This window comes from Pleuronectes platessa, chromosome 9 (assembly GCF_947347685.1).
Source record: "Pleuronectes platessa chromosome 9, fPlePla1.1, whole genome shotgun sequence".
NCBI classification, from domain to species: domain Eukaryota; kingdom Metazoa; phylum Chordata; class Actinopteri; order Pleuronectiformes; family Pleuronectidae; genus Pleuronectes; species Pleuronectes platessa.
In genome coordinates, this window is record NC_070634.1 from 5,765,225 (window position 1) to 5,789,088 (window position 23,864).

At 40.8% G+C, this 23,864-nt stretch overlaps 2 protein-coding genes across 3 annotated transcripts in view; both read left to right on the forward strand.

The window, feature by feature from the left end:
* The window catches only part of farp2 (FERM, RhoGEF and pleckstrin domain protein 2), a 33,471-nt gene extending 22,884 nt beyond the window's left edge, over nt 1-10,587 (forward strand). Inside the window, exons 14-27 of the mRNA XM_053430097.1 lie at nt 1,222-1,406; nt 1,571-1,660; nt 2,416-2,549; nt 2,648-2,729; nt 2,820-3,057; nt 3,955-4,085; nt 4,178-4,246; nt 4,343-4,432; nt 5,052-5,134; nt 5,952-6,070; nt 6,263-6,426; nt 8,335-8,442; nt 8,532-8,683; nt 9,034-10,587. Coding sequence (XP_053286072.1) covers nt 1,222-1,406; nt 1,571-1,660; nt 2,416-2,549; nt 2,648-2,729; nt 2,820-3,057; nt 3,955-4,085; nt 4,178-4,246; nt 4,343-4,432; nt 5,052-5,134; nt 5,952-6,070; nt 6,263-6,426; nt 8,335-8,442; nt 8,532-8,683; nt 9,034-9,127 — 1,739 coding nt within the window. The 3' untranslated portion in view covers nt 9,128-10,587. The remainder of the gene's footprint in view (nt 1-1,221; nt 1,407-1,570; nt 1,661-2,415; nt 2,550-2,647; nt 2,730-2,819; nt 3,058-3,954; nt 4,086-4,177; nt 4,247-4,342; nt 4,433-5,051; nt 5,135-5,951; nt 6,071-6,262; nt 6,427-8,334; nt 8,443-8,531; nt 8,684-9,033) is intronic.
* Nucleotides 10,588-13,487: 2,900 nt separating this feature from the next.
* On the forward strand, nt 13,488-23,636 carry boka (BCL2 family apoptosis regulator BOK a). 2 transcript variants are annotated; one of them, XM_053431193.1, is made up of 5 exons: nt 13,488-13,684; nt 13,864-14,208; nt 16,103-16,231; nt 18,843-19,006; nt 22,327-23,636. In XM_053431193.1, the coding sequence occupies exons 2-5, from the start codon at nt 13,992-13,994 to the stop codon at nt 22,450-22,452; spliced, it is 636 nt and encodes a 211-aa protein (XP_053287168.1). In that variant the 5' UTR covers nt 13,488-13,684; nt 13,864-13,991; the 3' UTR covers nt 22,453-23,636. The 2 variants fall into 2 exon arrangements, with proteins under 2 accessions (XP_053287168.1, XP_053287169.1); XM_053431194.1 differs by having other exon boundaries at nt 13,887-14,208.
* The last annotated feature ends 228 nt before the right edge of the window (nt 23,637-23,864 follow it).

Below are 23,864 nucleotides of genomic sequence, written 5' to 3' on the forward strand. Positions count from 1 at the left end.
TATTGTGTATAGGTGAATTGTTTTTAAATGCTAGGGTGACATGTAGTAGCATCATGCTCTGAAAAGTTGTATTGCTGCACACTTGAGCCAGTACCTTTTCATTTTCTGAACAATTGCATTCACAAGTCCCTCCGGAAAATTTGAACCTAACCATGTTAGTGTGGTGTTCTCGGTAGTGTAACGGAATTAGAAGTCAGTATTGTCTTGCAGCAAGTCGGTAAACACAGTCGTTTTCTTTCAATATTTGAGGCTACAGTCTCTTATGCTGTTGGGGGTTGGTATCTACTCATACACAAGATTCTTTAACCTTATTCCAGCTGTGTGTGTGTGTGTACGCGCTCACTGTTTAGACAGGCTTTGTGCCAAGTCATTCTCCAGCAAAACCCCCGTCTTCCCGCAGTGGAGCCTGACGTCTGCCCTCTCCTCCTCGTGTCGTTCCCCTGTGGGGCTCTTCAGATAAACTATAAACAAACTTTTTGCCCTCCAGACGAGCCACATTCTTGATAAGTCTTTTGCTCGAGCAATTATTTCCGGGTCGAGCTCTGACTTTTTTCTTTTTCTTTTTTTTCCTCTCGGCCTTCCCCATTCCTTTTTCCTCTCTCCCTTTTTTCCCTCTAATAAAATTAGAAGAACAGCTGTGGTGACCGGTGACTCGGTAAAGAGGACAGCTCGGTGTTTCATCTACTTGTTTGTCTCCTCGTTTGTTGTGTAGTGAAGCTCTCAGGCAGAACAAAAGCAGCAGGGCCTGTTCTCTCAACTGGAACTGTGCTCGTATAAGTTGGTGATGAATCATTTGTCCCTCTGGTAGACAGCCCTGAAAACAATGGCAGAAGGGGGAAAATGTGGGAACCATTACTTGGCTTTGGTCGACTCGGCTGTCTCCTCTTTCATTTGTGGCCAATGTGTGTGATGAACCATTCCACTTGTTTTGTTGAAATGTGCAGTGTTTTTTCTCCCAGAGGAAATTAGATAATTAAGGAGAAACGGGTTAGAAGAAGATAAAGCTCCAGCATATAATGTTGTTACACATTTTCTATTGTATTAGTTTAACTTTGTTTTGAAAAACATCATTGTTGACCTAAACTCGTCCCGTTACAAAGTTCATGTTCGGCCTCTTTGGGTAGACTCATTCAACCCTTGTGATTCTTTTTTTTTTGTTGTTTTCACTTAGCCAGCCTTTACGCTGTAATTTGATTTCAGCTGTTTTTCCCTCTTCCATAGAATCCGTCGTGGACAGCCCTCAGCTCTCGCCCTTCAACTCCAAGGATCCCCTCTGCCTGTCGCCCTCCTTCCAGATGTCCAACCTCAGCCTGCCTGGCCAAGCTCCGTCGCCCCTGCAAAGCCCCATCATGAGCGAGGTGGGCAGCAATGCCAGGCTAGAGGAGGAGGAGGAGGGCAGGAGGAAGGTACACAGCTTACAGCCACCTTTCCACCCCCTGCCTCACAATCCATATTTAAAAGAGCAGATATCACAGACTTGACCTTCCTTGTAATGTTTCATGGGAGGAAATGTTCAGTTTTCTCATGAGAGTTCTTCATCTCTTAATTTGATCACTTCTGTCTCTATTAGCGATATCCTACCGACAAGGCCTACTTCATTGCCAAAGAGATTCTGACCACAGAGCGGACGTACCTCAAAGACCTCGAGGTCATCACTGTGGTGAGTTGATCATTTTTTAACTAGTGCAGTGTTCGTGGACGTTGTGTGCAGAGCTTTTTATGAACAGTCTATGGTGCAGAGTGAGGTTAGAAAACTGTGTTCATCCTATCTGGTTTATCTGCAATTATCTGCATGTCGGCTATTCCGTTTAAGTAATTGAGACAATGTTTGAACCAAGGTCTGTAAATAATAAAAATAAAGTTGTGTATTCGCTCGATATAAAGTATTGCGACAACAAAATAAATGTTAGGCTTTTAATTTGTAGAAAAATTGCCAAGCAGCAAGCAAAATAAATAAGCAGATTATCAAAATGATCTGGCGGGCCAGATGTTATTGCTGATCTGCCAGTTTTGAAGGCCGTCATTTATCTATTGGATTATTAAGCAAGGTCGTAAAAGAAGTTCTACTCTGTCTTCAGACTGCTTGCTAAGCCCCTCCCCTACATTTGTTCAAGACACTGTTTGCCGGATTATTCAAATATTATTAATATTGAACATATTTTATGTCTAAATTGCACCAAATTCAACCATGCACTTCCCTAGGCCATTAACAATACAAGTGCCAATTATGAAGCTGATAAGATGAATGGTTCTCGAGTTCTAAGGGCAAACAGATAGATAGATAGAAAGATTCTATTCTCTTATTTGGATTTACCAAGACAATGTAAAAACAGTGTGGTTATTGTGAGGAAAATATAATGAACCATTATGCATCGAAAGATATATTACTAAGGACTATATTGTTCCTGTTCCCAGTGGTTCCGCAGCGCTGTGGTCAAAGAAAACGCCATGCCCGAAGGCCTGATGACCCTCCTCTTCTCCAACATCGACCCCATCTATGAGTTCCACAGAGGCTTCCTCAAGGAGTTAGACCAGAGGCTGGCTCTCTGGTAGGTGGTCCTTCACTGTTTTTATGTGTGGTAAGATCTATTCAGACTCCTCACGTTAAAGTAACAAATATATAATCGCCATACCTGTGTTTCACCAGGGAGGGACGATCGAATGCTCACGTCAAAGGCGACTACCAGCGGATTGGTGATGTGATGCTGAGGAACATGTGTGCTCTGAAGGTGATTTCTTAGCTCTTGAATTAACATCAACACCTATACTCTTGTTTGACTGGCGAACAGTGTTACATTTTTTATGCTCATCATCCTCAGGAGTTCACCAGCTACCTGCAGAAGCATGATGAGGTTTTGACAGAGCTGGAGAAGGCCAGCAAGAGACTGAAGAAGCTGGAAACGGTTTACAAGGAGTTCGAGCTGCAGAAGGTGTGCTACCTGCCCCTCAACACGTTCCTACTCAAGCCAATCCAGCGCCTCATGCACTACAAACTCATCCTGGAGAGGTTATGCAAACACTACTCCCCTGAACACCGAGATCACGACGACTGCAAGGGTGAGTTCTCATAGATCCTGTTCACACCTGCCATCAACATCCATCCTGATTGATCTTATCTAAAGTGTAAAGCATTAAGTTCGCCTGTTCACACCTGGTATTAAAATCCATCTTTTCTGGGATTGTATATTACTTCCCTGCTCTATATGCAAAGTTTACAGATGTGTCTGACGTGACTGTGTTTGTCTATGTGTCAGCAAGAGCAAGGGAGAGAGAGGATGTAGGATGGGTTGCATCTTGTGCATCTGAACAGTGAAGATTTTAGCTACTTAAGAAAAGTATCAATCATGGCCACAAACAAATCCGCATATGGACGATGAGAAGCTTACAAACATGATATAACTGTATTGGGAGATGCAAGCGAGTAGGCAGTCCTGCATATGAGTCCCAGGACACGTGTTCACAGTGTCACAGACCACCTCTGAATGTGGTTTGAGTGATAAGACCAGAGGAAACATCTGGGTATGTTCAGAAGTGAACTTAGCATTGACCACTTTTGATCAGATCACTCAAGATGAATGTTAATACCAAGTCATAGATCCAAGTCCTTTGATCTACGAGAAATATGACACTAATTTAATTTCTTCTTAAATATCCAGTGAAATTGTGTCGATTACATTAGAAGACACTGTATTATTCCACCTGACAGCTCACACAACTCATGTTTACAAACTTAGGTTAACAGGTTCTTTCTTAAAGTTAAAAGTATTTTGTGCATCTAAGGTCCAGTATTTAATGGGAGTGATGTGTAATTGTTGAGGTTCATCTGTTGTTATGTTGAAAAAGTCAAATGGAATAGAATGACTTGTGGAAAACTACATAAATACATTATAGTCAGATGATAATGAGACAGATATGTTACTATTTTGGATTCTGATCATTTGTCTTTCTATGCAGAGGCTCTGAAGGAAGTAGCAGAGATAGCCACTCAACTCCAGAGTAGTCTCATCCGGCTGGAGAATTTCCAGAAGCTGACAGAGCTGCAGAGAGACCTGATTGGTATAGAGAACTTGACGGCTCCAGGGAGGGTGAGTGCAATGACACAGAGGAGAGGGTAGGGGGCGCTGTGAAACTGGTTAAAAACTGCATATGAAATCTAACAAGCTTCTCCTGTCTTCAGGAGTTCATACGAGAGGGATGTCTGTACAAGCTCACCAAGAAAGGACTGCAGCAAAGAATGTTTTTCCTGGTTCGTACAAAACTCCAACAACTGTAACTTGAATTTAACCTTCTGCAATGATTGCATACTTGAAACTATCTTGTGACGTGTCTGTCCTCTTTTCAGTTCTCAGACATGCTCCTCTACACAAGTAAAGGTGTGACTGCAACCAATCAGTTCAAAGTGCACGGCCAGCTGCCCCTTCATGGCATGATAGTGAGTATTCAAGCTATAAACATATCCTGAATCCTTAGTGAGATGTGCAGGTGAGGGTGCAGGCACCAAGGATTTTCAGTATGAGCTGATCAGTGTGTTGAGAAGGAAGGGGCTGGGTCTCCTAACTGTGCATGTCTCTGCTTTACTCCTGGATGCAGCTCATAGTGCTGGATGCACCGGTAAGTCCTCTGAGCTCTGCCAGATCGGACGCAAAAAGCCGACCTTCCCCATCCCCATGCTTGTGTAGGCAGATCACCAAAAAAACACACTTTACACAAGACCCAAGACTAAACTCTCATCTCAGTCCTCACAACTATCTATTGTAGTCAGATAAACAATTATGTTAAGTTTCCCTCTCCAGAATTGATCCAGTATGGACAGTGAATGAAAGGCTGAATGGAAGGACGGACATGGTTTGACTCCATATCTATGTAGCTGCTCCAGTAGAGGCTGTTTGGCAGATCTCTCTAACTTGAGACCTTCTGACTCAGTTCCCCCTCTTGTCAGTTCCTAATCTCAAACCACTGTAAACACACAAAGCTGTTCAGATCTCCATCAGAACACAGCAACTCCTTCCTCCACCAGACTCAATTTATCTGATTTTCTCCTTTGTGTGTAGGTGGAGGAGAGTGAGAATGAGTGGTCTGTCCCCCACTGCTTCACCATCTACTCTGCTCAGCGGACCATCGTGGTGGCTGCCAGGTGAGTTCTCTCTCCAGCCGGGTTTCAGATGTGACTGTCGGGAAATGTGGTCACACATTTTCCAGTGTTTGTCTTTGACATATACAGAACACAGTAGGAGATTGTATGGGTCAGACTTTTTATACAACAACAGAAAATGTGCAGCCCATTCAGGGGAGGGGGGACGCCTGACTAGAGCATGCAGGAGCCAGGACATCACTGGCTCGGATATTTGCATTCTCATATAACATTTTGTGAGGAAACTTCAGGAAAATGTCTGGAGTTCAGTGTATATACAGAAATCTGGTGTGTTTTGTGTAAATGTTGAGACAGCACTGCTAATTTGTATTATTAATGACATAGTAATAGAAAATGGCTATAAAAAAATCTCTATCTAGTAGATCCTTATGACATATGCGCATTTAAGTTTGCTGATATACACTAATATGAAAACTTTGGATTGACAGAATTAACAATGTATTTGGTTAAATTGTAAAATATGGAGCCTCAATTATATTTCTTTGTCATAATGGGTTTGTCATAATATCCATATCCGTCATGGGCTCAAAATAATGAAGTGATTAAAATAATCTGGTTAATCTGATCATGTGATGGCAAAAGTTATGGACAAACGCTCAAAAATAAAACCCAGCTGTTGATGAGCTGGTTTTAACCTTTAATAGTAGCCAAGCAGATAATATTATGCAATGCAGAACAAAACATTTAAATCCAACTTCAAAAGAAATGCTCTTTAATCCAGCTCCCCCTAGTGTCTGGATGAATAACTTTCTACCAAAATATATAATTCACTCATTTATTTCGTGTTTTTTATTTTCAGTTCTAAAGTGGAGATGGGAAAGTGGATTGAGGATCTGAACCTGGCTATCGACATGGCCAAGAAGTCGCATGAAAAATCCAACATCTTCTTCGATCCTGGACTCAGCGATCGCTCCAACCGTAAGATTTACCTCAATATTGTGTGTAAATGTGCAGTAACTGCAAACCCGATGTTTGTTACACTTGTGAAAATATATTTCCCCCCTTGGGACATACCAACCATCCGGATGTACAGTTAATCCCTTCCCTCGGCACAACTTCCTGTCCCCCCTCCTCCTTTCCCTCTTCCCCCACGGGCTCCTCCTCCCCCAGGGTCGTCGGACGAGGTTTCTCTGGAGCAGGAGTCAGAGGATGACATGAACTCCTCCCGGACCTCGCTGGACAAGCAGACTCATCACCGTGCCAACACAACCATGCATGTGTGCTGGCACCGCAACACCAGTGTGTCTATGTCCGATCACAGCCTGGCTGTGGAGGTACTCCTCCTCCGCCCACATTGAGACACGTGCACAAACATTTTCACACCCAAATACTCACAGACCATCATTGGTTTTACTCACACATTAATGACATCATCAACTGTCCCATCAGCGGCTTCAATCCAATCGGCAGTGGTCGCTCTGGTCCCCATCTTGGACATTTTACCTTCTCTTCCTAACCCTTAACTTTCCTCCAATGTCCCTCTTTCCCCTGGTCACTGTTAATTCCCTGTGTTTGAGTTGTCTCTGTTATTTATTGAAGTCTGCTCCTTATGCAAATTATTTTCATAATGTGCATCCACGAGATTTTGTTATTTTTCCCCCTGACACTAATATTTTCACTTCACAGACCTGGAGGATTTCCTAACTGGTTTCTCTTCATCCCTTCTCTTCTTCCTCTCAAAGCTAACATGCTAACACTTGTCTCTGCACCTTCTTTTCTCTGCCTTTTCACCCTCTCAGTCTACGGCTCTCCAGCTGTTTCCCCAGAGCTCCCTCCGCGCTATCTCCTGGGCCAAGGCCAAAGACCAAACACCATCACACACGTTTGCTGGTACCGAAACCAGAACCTGTCTCTTACTGATTACCTGCGCATGAATCAGGTACTAGCGTCACGGGCCACAGCAGAAAATAAGAAGACCACAGGGTTGATGGCAGTTAGTCAAGTATTTAAGCTCATACTTAGTGAGTTTTTTAGACATCATACATTATATTTATGGTCAGATCATATTTCATCCTACACATGTCAAGAGATACAAGCTCAAAACAAACTGCAGGACTTCCACACAAATCAGAAATAATCTTTTGTTGCCCAGGGAATCGGTTTTATTTGTAATGATAAAAATAAAAAATATGGATCACTTAGGCAAGAAACATGAGCACTCAAACATGCAGGCTCCAAACATTAAACTATCAATTTATGAATAATACTTAATTTTACAAGAAAACCACAAGTGTGCAGCAGAACTAAGTTGAACATTGACCTTTAAACTGTGGAAGATGTTCTCCAACTTTACTTTGACCTTCATTTTATAACACATGTTTTTGATCGCTCGTCTTTATTGCCTTTTATTTACCTATTTTAGCAGTGATTACTTTAGTCAGTGCAATAATATCTTCACTAATATAATCAATAACAGGAGAATATAACCTGAGTTGCATTAGTGTTTATTTACATATAAACATCAGGATAAACCTAAACACCAGAACGTGGTCAATTAAAAAAAAGTCACTCTCTGTGGCGATTCCTTACATTCATTATACATGTCAGTGCAGCAATCTTTTTGGTTTTACATGTGAAATAATCTTAACCATAAATTAGACATTTTATGATTTAACTTTAAAATGTTCCTTCATTTATAGTAGCCAAAATAGTACTAGAATAGTATATAAAAGGAACTAAAAGCTACATTTGAAAAGGCCACGGTCTCCATTAAAGGGAGTACCTCTCCCCTACACAAACAGTGAATGTCCTGAAACACCTAGTCAGTCACCTGGCTGAGTCTGTTGGGGTTCAGGATGCCCCACAATTGCATACTGTTATTAGAAGGGGGGGCCTTAAGACAGGAGCTAAAACCAAGGGCTTCACAAAGAGGCTGGAAACAGGAGCTGCAGCAAAGGACAGTATGAGGACAGTGATGTGTTTTGTGAAAATCAGAGCATGTAAACCATTTAAAGTAATAACACTTATTAAAATGATCAACCTCACAGTGAGCATAATTTCTGCTGAAAGGCATGATCAATGGATGGAAATAACACACTCATTAAGAGGTTAACAAATCACAACCAGTCACTCGCTCACAAGAATAAATCACTGACTGTTGTTTGGAATGAATGAACGTTTATTCCAGTCATTCAGTCACTTCTGTCTCACCCATGTGTTTTTTGTTCTGTCCACATGTATAGAACCAGCTGTCAGGGTACCTCCTGAGGAAGTTCAAGAATAGTAACGGCTGGCAGAAACTCTGGGTCGTTTTCACCAACTTCTGCTTGTTCTTCTACAAGACTCACCAGGTCAGCTCCCAAATCTTTACACGTATTGTTTCTGCCGACCCAGTAAAAACATTTGAACTGAGGTGAGAGGGACTGTTGTTGTTTTACAGGATGACTTCCCGCTGGCCAGTCTGCCCCTGCTCGGCTACACAGTCAGCACCCCAGAAGAGGCTGATAGCATTCACAAGGAGTACGTCTTCAAGCTGCAGTTCAAGTCCCATGTTTACTTCTTCCGAGCGGAAAGCGAGTACACCTTCGAAAGGTACGAGCACGTTCCCTATTTCCCCATTTACTCCATGACTCGTAGGCAGTGTCGTACACTTCACAGGGTAATTAAATAACACTGGTTTTTCATCTCGAGATATTTGTATTATTTTTCTTTATTTCACATTTTTGTATCTGTTGCTCGTGGGGAATCATCCAGGGGATCTCCTGCTGTGGTCTCATTAGGGCTCATTTGCACATTATCCAGAGTTTTTACTAGGAGGCTGGTGGGAGAACCTCCTCTCAGTCTGACGTTTGTCTTCTCACAAACAGCCCCTCTCCGGTGATTCGCCAAAGTTTAGTTCCTGTCTGAAAGCAGCTGACGCTACATTCCATTCTTCTTCACAGATGGATGGAGGTGATCAAGAGTGCTGCCAGCACCACGGGACGGATGAACCTGCTCATACCTAAAGGAGGTCCCATGGAGATGAATGGAAAATGAATCAAACACCATGTGTCCGGAGGCTGGGCCTCTACGACTCAAATAAACTCAACTCAGACTTACTTTCAATTAACAAAGAACTGAACATTTTGACATTAACAAGAGGAGACTGAAAGTTGCTGCCAGTTTTAAAGTGTTAACATTTTTCTGCTTAACTTCTCTAAAGGGCTGTGTATTTTTTGGTCTTTGATAAATGGTGTAAATGATAAGAGTTGTCTCAGTATACAGGATATAATGAAAGGGAGACTTGTACATTATGATCAAGGTTTTTTTTGTTTTTTTTTTTGCTTGTTTGACGCTCAATTGGGCTGTTCATATCGACTGATACAACAGGAAATACAGATTTATGGGACCAAATCCAAAACAAAGGGCTTAAGTTTCAGCTTTTTGATGGACTTTTTTTCCACCTGAAGCTTTGTCTGGTCTCGACACTGAGCGAAAGGAAACGTGTTATACAGTATGTGGAAAAATGAAGGAACAGGATGGTATGTGCACTCTACTTCGGAAAAGCCAGAGGTGTGTGTGTGTGAAAGAGAGAGAGAGAGAGATGGAGGTGAGGAGAAAGTTAATGAAATGTTAAAACAGGTTTGAGACGAGAAGCCGTTCAATTCTTGGAGATTCTGTAGGAACTTATTAAATAATTCGGTCTGCTGTTGGTCAGAGACGCTTCAGACAGAGTGAACTTTTCGCAGGATTTTAAGCATCTGCCTGTATAAAGTGTCGTAGTGCCAGTCCACTTCAGAGGCTTCATTTGCCTGTTCGTGGAAGGATGCAGCTTTTGTTTTAAATCAATTGAAATGGGAGCTTTTCTGCTTAATACTCCTGATTAGTCAGGCAGCACTTTGCCTGTGTGGTGGTACATTAATCTCAAATATAGTCTATTGTCCTGTTGTTAATTTTTTGCATAGGGATAACAACTCAAGGAAATACTGTGCAGGGGCAGATTTTCCCTCTGAAAGCAGAAGAACATATTTTGAAGTAGCTGTTCTTAGTGGTTGGGTCTTTGTGTTCTCAAATGGGAGTGGACTTATGGGACGGCAAGGACTCTTCCAGTTATTTAGTGTGCTACAAGCAATCACGGTACTATTCGGTAAATCATTTTTTTATGGAGACTGGAACCTTTACTCCATTTGTGTGCATGTGATGTGTGCATGTGGCTGTGTGTATGTGGCTGTGCGTGTGTGTGTGTGTGTGTGTGCATGTGTCCGTGCAGAAAAGCCAACCGTGTAGTCCCACCTACACCCGCCTCCGGAACCTGTGACGGACAGTGATAATGGAGGTCATCGACGTCCTAACATTCTGTGTGTGTAAGAGACTGACTCTGTTGCACAGTTAACATTGAGTATGTTACTCCTATTTATTGTTTAGCATGTCTTCAGGGCCGTGCTCCTGGGTGCCCTCGTGTAGTCTTCATGTTATACCTGTGAAAACCTAACGAATAAAAGATCATTTCAGTCAGAGTTTGCTTCTTCTGTTTGCTGGCAGTTATAAGCAATTTCTTCACTTTGTGTGTTGCTGAGTTACCAGAAAACATCTTGTCTCCAGATGTCAAGCAAATATCTGGTGGTAGACTTGTATATCTGAGGTGTTTACCTCAAGGGACTTTACACTGTGTCAGTACAGGAAGAATTTTACTCTCCGTAATACACAGATATGGCCCTTTTTAGCCCCTAGTTAGCATCATCTTTTAAAAATAACCCCAAATATATAACTATTTGCAAAGATCAGAAAAAAGAGCAATTAAAGCAGAATCTGAGAGGAGCTCATTTATTGTGAGAAGGTGACCTCCTTTCCCAATAACAATTTTGTTTTAACTTATTTAACAGGAAAAGGGCAACAGGCTTGGCTTTTAATTGCACATTATTGGGGTTTTTTTCACAGTATTTTCAAATGCTTATTGATTTGCTCCTAGTTTTGATTTTTGAACACTGCATGGCTGGTAAAAACAAAATTAGTTAACTCATCACAGTGTGTTTCAATATGATCACTAAAACATTGTTTAATGTAATTAATGCTCTCAGTGTAGAACATATTCACTTGCCAAGACCCTGTGGGCCCCTTGCATTTAATTGTTCACTTATTTACTCACAATGTTAAAGTCTCCCTGACCCATACTACATATCCCTGTTTTCTACTGCAGAGCAATGTCAACATTCTAAGAACAAAACGTACACACGGAACCTCTGTAAAAAAACTGAGCTGCAGCAACAGTGAAATACTGTAACACCTCGACAGATACAGTGGAAATTGGTTTTCTATTGTTACCCAGGTTAACAGGCTGGAAAGTAAGAGAAAATGAGTCCAGATAACAGCATCTCTCATTGAGCCTTTCTCTGAGATGAAGTTGTCAGCTGGACTTTATTAGCAGGGTTCTGCAGAAGTGTTTATCAGTCCCACACTAAGTAGGGCATTCCTCAGGCATGTCCAAACAACGAGAGCACTGGGTGGGGTGGCTTCCCCAGAACTGCCAATATCACACGTCTGCCAGGGAAATCTGCTCAAACTCTTTTCTGTCAGGGAGTGGAGAAGGTGTGTTCTCTCATCACTGTCTGCTGCTGTGATGTTTGGATTTCAAAAACAACTGCTATCTCAAAATGCTTTACACAGCCCAGAGCTTTGCAGACATGAAACCACTCACTGACTCACAGGCATTTATTGGTCACTCTCTCTGAGCTTTTGTCTGCCTGAGAGAATAACCCTGATGAACTCGCAGTGATGTCAGCAGACTCGTATGTGTCACACCCACTGTAAGTCACTACTCAAGGAGAGACCAATGAACAGATGTTAGTTCAGGTATGGGTTAAGCTCATATATGTATGTTCAAGCTGAGTTTCTAGTGAATTTCATAAGCCGCAGTTGGAGTGACACATGTGGTAAGGAGAAACCTCACACTGTTTTCATTGTGGGAAAACATCCAGGCAGGAAAGCGTTTCGGAAATAAACCGGGACACTGTTTTTTCTGAGGATTCCCTGGAATCACTTGAAGGGTTTTCCATTGAAAATGAATGGTAAACCCACAACAGATTTCTGAATGACGTCACGTTCGGCTTTTTGGTCTGATGAGTACGAGCAACCCCCTTCCATCCAAAAGACACATTTAAATCAATAAAGCAAATATAAAGAAATGTGAACGTTTGGTAAAAACCTGATTAGGTTTAGAAAATGTTCCATGTTTATATCCTCATGTCCAAGGGATTCTCTACATGAGGGTTTATATTTAGAAAAGGTTTTGATATTTATATAATTTAGCTAACACGAAGTCTATATCTCATTATTGAGGGTGCAAAGGTTATGTCCTTGGTATATCCCTTGGGACATGGGGACCTTAAGTGAATTTATCATTGTATAACTTTTAAACTATATATATCTATACATAGATATATATGAGCTTGAACCATATTTTTGTTTTTGTTTACTCACAAGTCCCCAAATTTTACAGAGGAGCAATAGTAACTTGTTGGAGTAACCATTTAAATCAAAAGGAATTCATTTCCTGCCAGATGTTTATTTATTTACAGTTTCTCAGTTCAGCTTGATTTATTTCAGGCCATAAAACATAATTTAAGGAGGATTTGTGACAAAAAAAGACAATAAATAAAGAAAGAAAAGAAGATGAGAATGCAACTTGCAACATACTAGCCTCTAAAATGTATTAAATAAAACAGAAAATATAAAAAAAAATGATTTTTAAACATTGTGTGTTTGTTATTTGGGGCGGCTGTGGCTGAGGGATAGAGCGGTAGTCCTCAAACTTGATGGTCGGCAGTTCGATCCCTACTCTTCCCCATCTGCATCCCGAAGTGTCCTTGGGCAAGATGCTGAACCCCGAATGCCCCCCCATAGATTAACAAAGTGCTGCTTATAGATGCACTGTATGAATGTGTGTGTGAATGGGTGAATGTCAAACTGTACTGTAAAGAGCTTTGAGTGGTCAAGACTAGAAAAGCGCTATATAAATACAAAACTATTTATTCATCTTGTTTTAAAAAAGTGAGTGACACACTTATCACTTATTGAAAAAGTATCTTCAAAGTGGGTGGCGTTTTGCATGTTCTTATTTTCAATCATTTTGTCATGTTTTGTTCACTCAGCAACCATCAGAATATTTGTTGTACTGGGTGTGCGTGTGAATTCCCATTTGTTGAACATTTCACATCCACAGAATCTTAAGTTTTCAGCCTCTACAGGCCTGCTCAGCATGATTTGGACAGATCCGTGTGAGCTGAGCATCAGTGGCTGTGTTGTGCATTCACACCTTTATCAGACGTAATAAACCAGTTACTGGAATGTGTTTGTTGCTGTGATGGGAGCGGGGTGGGCGGGGCTTGCCTGCTTATCTCCGCCTGTGGGCTCCACAATAAGTGCCCTTAGAAGGAAAGCCTGTCACACTATAAACTGGAGAGCTTTTTTTTGTCCTGCTCCTGGAGAAGCAGTAAATCGTTAGATCAGTATAGTCAGCGATCAAATCCACCTTACTGCCCGCGTGACAGGTCAACACGGAGCCAGTGTAGGATGCTGGCGGAGTCACAGGGCTTCTTATAGCTTCTTCACTCTCTGGTAAGTTGTATTCTCCTTAGACGTTTATCATAAGAGAGAACAGACGCATTATGGGTTCATATATAACTTTGGCCTGGTGTTGAACTTTCTACCTGTGCAGCCTGTGCTTTACGTAACCTGCAGCCCCCTCCGGACGATCGGACAATGCCCACGAACTAATCCGCCTGTTTGATATGCAGGATCATCTCTTCATATCCTCCAGATAAGAGGAGCAGTTGGCGGTCGAGCGCCGCTGGGAGCCGTGGCCGCGGTGTGAGGCGGTGGAGTCGGGGAGGTGAGCTGCTGCTCCGCGGCGGAGGATCCGGGCATGGAGATGTTGCGCCGCTCGTCTGTGTTCGCTGCGGAGGTGTTCGACCGCACGCCCACCACCGACAAGGAGCTGGTGTCCCAGGCCAAAGCGCTGTGCAGGGACTACATCCATTCCAGGCTGAACCGTGTCGGCATAGGCTGGTCCAACCCGGAACACGGGCTGGCTGCCTCAGGCGGGACGCTGGGGGAAACGTCGTCGGTCCTGCTGTGGCTGGGTGAGTCTGTCATCAGATAGTTTGAACTTCTTCATAAAGTATGTTTATATAGTTACAGAGTCGAAGGCTCAAATATAAATGTAAAGGCAAAATATTGTTGTATACACGAAGTCTATATCTCATTATTGAGGGTGCAAAGGTTATGTCCTTGGTATTTCCTTTGGGACATGGGGGCCTAAAGTGAATTTATCATTTTATATCTTTTAACATTTTTACATGATGCCAATATAGTTCGGTGAGTTGACCACTGATATGTCAGGGAAAATTAAAATAAACACATGAGTGACTTAGACCTGATGGAATAGACCTTATAGATAGATGGATGGGTAGGTGGATCACACACAAATTCCTGTTACTGCAGCAAGGTATTCGGCTCATAACACAATAAAGTAAAAGTTAAATTATATCAAATATTATTAAAACTTTTTTCTAAATATGAACCCTCATGTAGAGTATCCCTTGGACATGAGGATATAGACATGGAAAAATATCAGCATTGCATCAATTTTTTTACAAAATTTTCACATTTCTTTATATTTGCCTTATGATTTAAATGTTTCTTTTGGATGGAAGGGGGTTGCTCGGACTCATCAGACCAAAAACGTGTCATCATTCAGAAATGTGTTGTGGGATTACCTTTCATTTTGAATGGAAAACTTTCAAGTGTCCCAGTTTCATTTCAGAAACGGTTTCCTGCCTGGATGTTTGCCCACAATGAAAACAGTGTGAGGTTTCTCCTTAGCATGTGTGTCACCCCACCTCCAGTTTATGAAATTCACTGGAAACTCAGTTTGAACAGGGCGGTTTACTTTTAATGGAAACCCATCTGGACAGAGAACTTGGGTCCAAAACAAGAGGGTTGGCAAACCCCTGAGCATAAGATCCATAGCAGGTAGTGAACCAATTACTTTAGGACTTTGTTCTCATTAAAGTCTACTGAGTCACAAAATAAGGATTTACAAGCTTATAAATTAAGATTGAATGTGAAATGTGTGCTCTTGTTCCCTTTCTTGCCGATCATTAGAATAAAAGATGGATATCGCTCTCATGTCTGCACAGTAAATTTGTGGCTGGAGCCACTTAGCTTAGCACAAAGATCGGCAAAAGCCAAGTTAACCTGACTCTATAATAATAAACAAATCACAACATGAGTTTTAAGTGTTTTATAACTGTTTAATATGGCTTAAAACTAAAAGAAAATTTGACCAGGATATAGCGCAGTAATTTTTGCCTCTAAACAGAGCCAAGCTGTTTCCAACTGATTCTAGTCTTTGAACTGAGCTAAGCTAAATGGCTCCAACTAATATAACCAACAAACATGAAAGACTGTTTTCTCATTTCGCTCAAAGCAAAAGTCGAATCAAAATGCAGTTTTTTCAACATTGTTTAAAGGTTCAGTGTGTAGTATTTAGTGACATCTAGTGGTGAACTTGCATTCATTTATCTTCCAAAACCCACATCATTGGTTTTGGAAAATAGTAATTTGGAGATAAGACCTTGACATTTAAAGTGAGAACATGTATGGAGCATTTCTTGTTGCTAAAAATGACAACTATGGCCTTGTGCTTATTTATAAACTATCTTATACTTATTATTATGCTAACCTGCTAACCTACTGTGATAGTAGCACAAGTGAAGAAGACTAATGTCTGGTGTACTGAATTATTTAGCTATGTTTGCGAACACTTAGCTAATGGTCATACCAGTCAAATTAAGGCTGTTAGCAAATGCCGCCAATGTGTTATATTGAGCGACGGTTCATTATATTGTTAATGAATTGAAATTTCTTTGAGTAAAATTCATGTTTTTACTTTCAATTTACAATTTAAAATAATTTTTTGAAAAAGTATTTATTGAAATCTAACTTCAATTGAACTCCCTATGTTCTGGCCAGGTGACGAGTTGGAATACCTTCGACCCAACGTTTATCGTAATGTAGCGCGACAGCTGAACATCGCAGTGGCTTCGGAGAACGCGGTGTCGGACGCATTCCTGGCTGTGGCTGCAGACATTTTCTCTACAGGTAGGAATCTGTTTATTTGGCAAATCAACCCGTTTGTGGAGAAACATCCTCCTGCAGAGTTGGAGAGCCCCCACTGTGATGTTTACAGATGTTCACTATTATGCCACCAGTGTATTTATGTGTCTATCATAGATGCAGGAATTAATTTTCAGCCTAGATGATGTTAATACCGATACTAGATGTTCAGTTTCCTTCTCGTGGGACAGGAACTTGGGCATTTTGGTAGCTTGCGTGGCTCGTGCATGCGGTAACACAGTGGCTCTGGCTCACGCATGCGTAGGTCTAAACCGGTGGGGGACAGGGGCTCTCTGGGTTTGCAGGTTGATGATATTGCATGGAAGCCTGCATGATAGTGCTTTGTTATCAGGTTCAACTCTGACCCTCACACACTTGAAAGTAAGGGATAATTTATCCTTTTAGGGAAGTTTATTGGGAAGGAGGACCTGGAGAGCAAATACAATAAAGATGTCGAATGCTCGGAGTACTTATGCTACTCCCCCGTTAAATGCTTTTCATTGAATCAACTTTAATCTCTCTCACCTAAAATAAACTCGTTTCAGGCTAGTTTTCCATGTAAACACTTCTAAAGTAGGCTGACCACAGGATCCTTAGTCAGAGACAGTGTGGTGCTGTCATTATCCCCTCCAGGAAAGGAAACCGAGGAAAACATTCAGTCCATATTAGGTTAAGACGATTGTTTCAGACAGTTTGGACCCCACCCTGGGAGTTCAGTCATGAATCTCTGCCAGTTTAATCCTCGGGGAATGCAACAGAGCAATCTGCTGCTCAGGTGATAAAGAATTAACTGCAGAAATTGGGTTTGTCTGGTCCTTAGTGTGAGCTTAGGCATATACCTCACACATATAAATCAGAGTACCTTAATCCATACACACTCTTGTGGTCATAATTATGACTGGGCTGTTTATTTAGGGATTTACATGGGATCAAATGGGGGGTTAAGTTTCAGTTTAGAGGTTTATAAAGCAGCCTTCCATTATAACAGTTTAAATATGCACAGACAGTAAAGCTGAGGGCCGACACTATTCACTGTGAAGAGGAAGTCATGGGCACCAGTAGATTAAGACCACAAACGTATATGTATGAGCTTCGTCACAGATGTAAGGCTGCTTTCCACAATGTACTGATAAAGTACTTCTAAAACACCATGTGTGTTACGAGATGAGATGTCCCCTTCGAAACCTTTATCTTTAAAGATATGTTTATATTCAAAGTGGATTATTTATCTACTGATCCATCTATCAATGCATTTATCCATCTGTCCATCCATCCATCTATCTATCTATCCATCTATTACCCACCTGCCCGTCGGTCCATCCATCATCCATCCAGTCTTTCTTACTTTCTTACTTTTTATTTGATTTATTTCTAGTGAAAATTGTGTGGGATTTAGCTGAAAATTTGAATATCAGATATAATTTTTTTAAGTTTGTATCTCACTAACCTCCCAAATGAGGAAAGTTCTAATTAAATTGAGTGCATTAAAAACGGAAATAAATCTTGCCTTCTTCAGGGAATGAGAAATTTGTTTACTTCTTGCTCATCTGCAGTAATTGAAATGAACAAAGCATGGACATTAAATACAAACAATTCCTGCATTCTTGACTACTTACAAACCCTGTGTCTGTTCAAAGGCACTGTTGGAAGAGACTGTGTTACTAAACGCTCTGATGCTTTATCAGGACAATAGTGTACTGTAGGAAGTAGTTTTTAATATTGTCTCCAGAATGGTGAGAAAGAGGAACGTAGCAAAGGAAGACAGACTGGTTGATCTGAGGTTCACTCTGAAGCAACCGAAAGACCTAAAACATGATGAAGAGCAGCACAGTCTCCAGACTAAAACATCATGGACAGACGTGAAGTAGACGGACGAAAGCAAAGCAAACTACAAGTGCAACAAATTTGTGGAAACCTTTGCAGTAGTGTGGGGACGAAAAGTGTTTGATTTACAGCCGTCTTCTGCTGCGGAATAATATCCCTTCAAACTTAAGTGTTGATGCTTTGTCTTTTACTGCCTTGATGATAACAATTGAGTAGCTTTAACTCACCAAATAATAGAGACCCACGGCCCACAGTGTACCATCCTTACAAGATTAGACCGTTAAAGAGAAACATGAGATTGTTGACGAGATTCTAGGAATTAATCAGACGGCACTTACAGAAGATGGATGGTGCTCAGGCTCACTTTGTATGTACAGGACATATAAACAGTGCAGAAACAGTCTGAAGCCTTGACTGTAAATGGTGCGGTGGCAGAAAGCTTTACCTGACATGTGGACCACGTTGGAAAAATGATCTGCTCACTTATCAAGTGAGGCGTACTGCCAGACTGCCGCTCTGAGTCCTGTGTTTGGCTTTTCTTCTTTGGTGGTGCAGACAGGCACGCAGGCCTAATGCCCGGCTGCTGCTGCTGCTGCGGCGGTTCTAGAGTTTCTTCATCCATCTTTGAAGAGAGCTGCTGACACGGACGTTTGCCGCCCTGTAACCTGCTTATCAGAAAAGAGCATGCATTCCACTTCTTAGCAGGACGTAAATTAGCATGCATAAATACTGATTTAATATGTTTATTTTATTACTTATGTGTCTTTGTCAGGTATTACTTGGGGAAAGGTGGTTTCTTTGTACGCCGTAGCAGGGGCCTTGGCGGTTGATTGTGTTCGCCACGGTCATCCGGACATGGTCGATACCATCGTCGACTGCATGGGGGAGTTTGTCCGCAAGCATCTGACCTCCTGGTTAAAAAGGAAAGGGGGCTGGGTAAGGGATCTTTTTTTCACCCAACTACTTTTTCTGTATCTGTTTGAGTGAACATTATGTGAATGTCGCTGACGATGCAACTCTAAGGCCTTTTCATTTTATGATAGTAAACTGGCAGTGTGTGTGTGTTCCTGTTATTGGTTGCATACCCTGCTGTGGTTGTTGTAGCCACATCTTAAAGGTCCAGTGTGTAAGATTTAATAGAAAGGGATCTATTGGGAGAAATTGAATATAAAATAATCCTAGTGATGTTTTCATTAGTGTGTTTCATCTAAATTTTACAAATTGTTGTTTTCTTTAACCCAGAATGGCCCTTATAATTAAATACTTTATACTTCCATCAGGAGCAGGTTCTCTCCAATGGGGCCGCCATTTTTTTTTTACAATAGCCCAGACTGGACAAACTAGACACCTTTTGAGTTTTTGTGACAACTTAAGGCTCCATGTTCTTTCATATTTGGAAGGGAGGGTGAGGTGAGTGGTATTTAGCTGCAACATGCAACTTCCCCACTAGATGTTACTAAATTCTACACACTGAACCTTTAAATCATTAAACCCACACATGTTTTCCAAGTCCCAACATGGGTAGTCCAGGAATATTATACTGGGACTGAAATGACAAAGTATGGTAGGCAACGCTGAGATTATTTAAATATCTGAAAACTACTGCAACTAACATTTCTTTTTATTATAAATAAATCTGCTGATTGTGATATTATTCATTTTAGTATAGTCAGTAGGTCAAGAATATCACAAAATAATGAAGGATTTCAATCATGGTTTTCCAACTGTAAGTAAGATATTCAAATTTCTCTTTTTTTCTTTTTATAATTTACAATTTGACAAAGGTTTAACGGTCCCTTTTTGTAGAGTGTGAGATTTCCATGTTTTCTTTGATTATAATTCAGCATAAGGTAATGTATAAATACTGTGATAAACAATAATAAATAATATGTAACAATTCTTTATTAAAATGTTCATAAAGGACTAGACCTATGTTATATGTGTTGTTGTTGACTTGTGGTCTTACATTATCCAAAATGTTTGCAACAATGTTCAAGGTATCGGATGTTTCATTTTGTTTGCCATTTAATCGCATAATAAACACTTTACCTGTGGCTTTGCTGCTATAACTCCCGGGGACAAACGATGTATGCAGAGGAAAAACACACCGCTAGCCAGTTGGCCAATCAACTTTTTTTTCCTTCCACTGTTGGTATCGGTCAATCATAACAAAAATCCAAATGCACATGGGACCTGAGCCACACAAGATGGTTATGGGACACAAAATGTGTCCCATGCTTTTTCACAACAATCAAATTAGGTCTTTAGTTATTGTTTTGATTGAGAGACCCCTGGTGGTAGAAGTTACATATTGTACATTTAAAATGAGATGCCGGATCTGTTACATTGTGATGTCACAACTGTACAGTCAGCACCCGCAGCCATGCCCTCAGCACGGTCCAGCAATACCCTCTGTCCAATCTTGTAGGGTGCTCTCTTTGAGCTTTTACCTGAACTCTGCTTTATTTTATTCAATCTTATTTAGGACTTTAATTTGTGTTTTATTTGGCTTCTCTAATTTAGACTCATCATAGTAAGGAAAGACACATCCACAAGAGCTGGCATGAAATGAGTAGTTTGAATAATGACACAGATCCATATAAACTATAGCCCTCTGCATCAGAGATCAAATCTTGCAGAAACAAATGAGTGAAACTCAGCCACAAGAAGTAACAAGGCCTGGCAACGTGCCTCTGCCTGTGCTCTGCTCTGCTGGAAAGAGCAGGACAACTGAACAAATGAACGCCCTTGTACCCAGAATCACGGCAGCCCAGTCCGCTGCGTGTTGAGAATAAGTGGAGTGTGACAAAATGAAGAGCAATGCATTGTATAACTGACCTCATAAGCACAAATGAGGGAGCTGTTTCTCACAGCTGCACTCCATGCTCCAACTGTCAGATTTCTACGCTGGGAGATGACGTCAGCATTTAGGAAAACTTCCTAACATTTAGTGATGGATGTGAAAAGTGTTTATTGTCAGGATGACAAACGACATTATCTGGTGTTTGATTATCTCTATATGTGTTATAGTTACAATACATACAGGGTGTATTGAGACCCCTTCACTTTCTTCACATTTTGGAATGATGCAGCCTTGTGCTAGTAACGTCATTTCCAGTATGCAGACCCTTTACCCATTGCTAAGTTGAAGTACCTTTGGCAGAGATATCAGCCTCCAGTCTTCTTGTGACATTGCACACCTGGATTTGGGGATTGTCTGTCATTCTTCAGTTTTAATGGATGACTGTCAGACTTTCTCTGGTCTCTCCAGAGATGTTTGATTGGGTTCAAGTCAGGGCTCTGGCTGGGCCACAGGACATTCAGGGACTTGTCCATCCTGTGTTGTCTTTGCCGTGTTGAAAGATTAACCTTTTGACGCAGTCTGAGACTCTGGACTCTGGACTCCAGTCACTGTGTACAATGTGTACAAATGTCATAGAAGAGTGTGAATAATGAAATCAATTTGATAATGATTTTTTTCCTTTTTAACAAATTTGAAAAAATGTAATTTCCGTTTTATTGGTTCCATGCCGGCATTTACGTACGTTGTTCAAATTTGGCGCAAATATTCACCTGGACGGGAGAGGATTTGATTTGGGTTCTCAAAGTTCATGGTGAACTCAAATGAGTCTAGAAAGATAAAAAGTGTGTAGACTGAGATTGCACTAGTTGGCGGAGGCGTACAAATGCAGGGTGGTAATTCTAGTTCATAATGGCTTATTGATTGTAGACTGATAAGGGAGAAATTAATAAAAAAGACTGGAACATAAATCTGTGTAGGCTGTTACTCTCATGATCTGAGGGAGACAACCTGTGTTTGCTTATAAACTATTTCTATGTGGAGGTTACCTGCATAATGTCATAGGTGTATAATGGGCTGTTTGACTTTATATATTATCAACATTACTAACTGATGCAGCCAAGCTTGCTTTGAGCGTGGTAGTTTTGATGTGAGGGATGATTGTACGTGGCACTTGCTCTACAACAGTGTGTTGGGATAGTAAATAACTTCATTAGTGCAGGATTTCTTTTAACTGACACTTCTGTCTCTTCTGTTTGCGTGTTTGAAATCACATATTTGTGGGTAGATTGTTCGTCTGGTCTCAGCATCGTGTCTAATCAAAAACACATGTTGGATCTAAACCGCCGTAAAAACACACGTTAACAGTTTTCCTTCTGATGCAGTTGCTCTGTGTTGTTTTATGTAAGAGCAAGACTCTGTGGGTCATGACTCAGTTTCCTCTCTGCTGTTACAGGTGGATGTCACGAAATGCGTAGTGAACACTGACGCCAGCTTCCGCTCTCATTGGCTGGTGACTGCTGCCTGTACCTTTGGACACTATCTGAAAGCCATCGTGTTGTACCTCCTCAGGGAGAAGTGAAAGACCGACCAGCACTGCGCATCACCAGCACCACTGTACAGAAGCATCCACTGCTTTGGAATATGTTTACACTCGTTTGCACTGAGCCTACATTGATGAACACTTGTCCCCTCACACACAATGGACTCTCCCAGCTTCTTCCGCTTCCTTGTGTCTATTTATTATTATATACAGTTACATAGTACATTGGCACAGATTTGATGTGAATGTATAAAATCACCCACTGTTAATGTTTGTAACTTTAAATTTTTCTCAAACAGCAGAACTGGCTTTTTGGGGGTTTTGGCTGCCCCCAGTGGTGAAAATGTTAACTACTATTTTGGGACTCTTCTCACCTAGACGGTATTAACAGGTCAACAGACTAATGCATGTTAGATAGATGGAGAATACATCTTATTGTCCCCTAACCAAGGGACTATATGAATATTTTTTGGGGGACTGGGTTCAGAAAAGAGGGGAAAGTTTTTCTCATTGCAGATTTATATTTTGTTTCAGCATTACCATCAACATCCTGTTTCTATTTCAGGGTTTTATTTGTCTCATCACAATAGCTAGTATCTAGCAGGAGCAACAAATCAGCCTGGAGTTAACTATTTTTAGAGATATCCCTTGTCTTGACCAAGTTGTTCCTTTACTTAATTTTTTTATCACAACTGAAAAGAAGATTGCGTTATAAAGAGTCTATAGTGTAATAATATAATAAATATTGTGCAGAGCAACATCTAGCTATATATTTTACTAATTGGAAAAAGTTAAACAACACATTTTGACTGGGCTTATGAATGTTTAACTGAAATAAAACTTTAATAATGCTTTTTCAAAACTGCCACTAAGAGATGTAGCCCTCTTCTCCAGTCCCAGATTTGTCAGATGAATTGAGTCTACAACCTCTACACAATGCATTTCAAACAGTACTGTACATTCAATGCAATAATTCCTCCCTCTGTTCCTTTGTTCACTGTGAGGCAGTGTGTTATATTGCTGTACTATGATAGTAAAGTTACGTGTGTGTTTTCTCTGAGTTAGAGCACTTTGACAACATTTCAGTGTGTTAGTAGAATTTATTCCATGAATAATTTCACTTTTATATGGCATGTTTGTAAGACTATTTTATGTAGAATATAAGTGAGTCATTTGCAACTGTAAATATGAACGTTAATAAATAAATTGTTTTTACAACTGTCTGTCAGGTTTGAGTTGTGAATGTCAGAGATACAACAGATATTTAAAATCCTTTTGTGTAAGGCAATTAGTTTTAGAGCATGATTTCATAGTTATGTCTCATTGCTAAGTTATTAGTTTAAGTCAAGGATAACCCTTTTTTTGAGTACATACTACTTCTCTATTTCTCCTCGGTGCAAGCTTTTCAGTGCAGGCATTCATTATTATTGGAAAATGAGTTTTGTATTTCT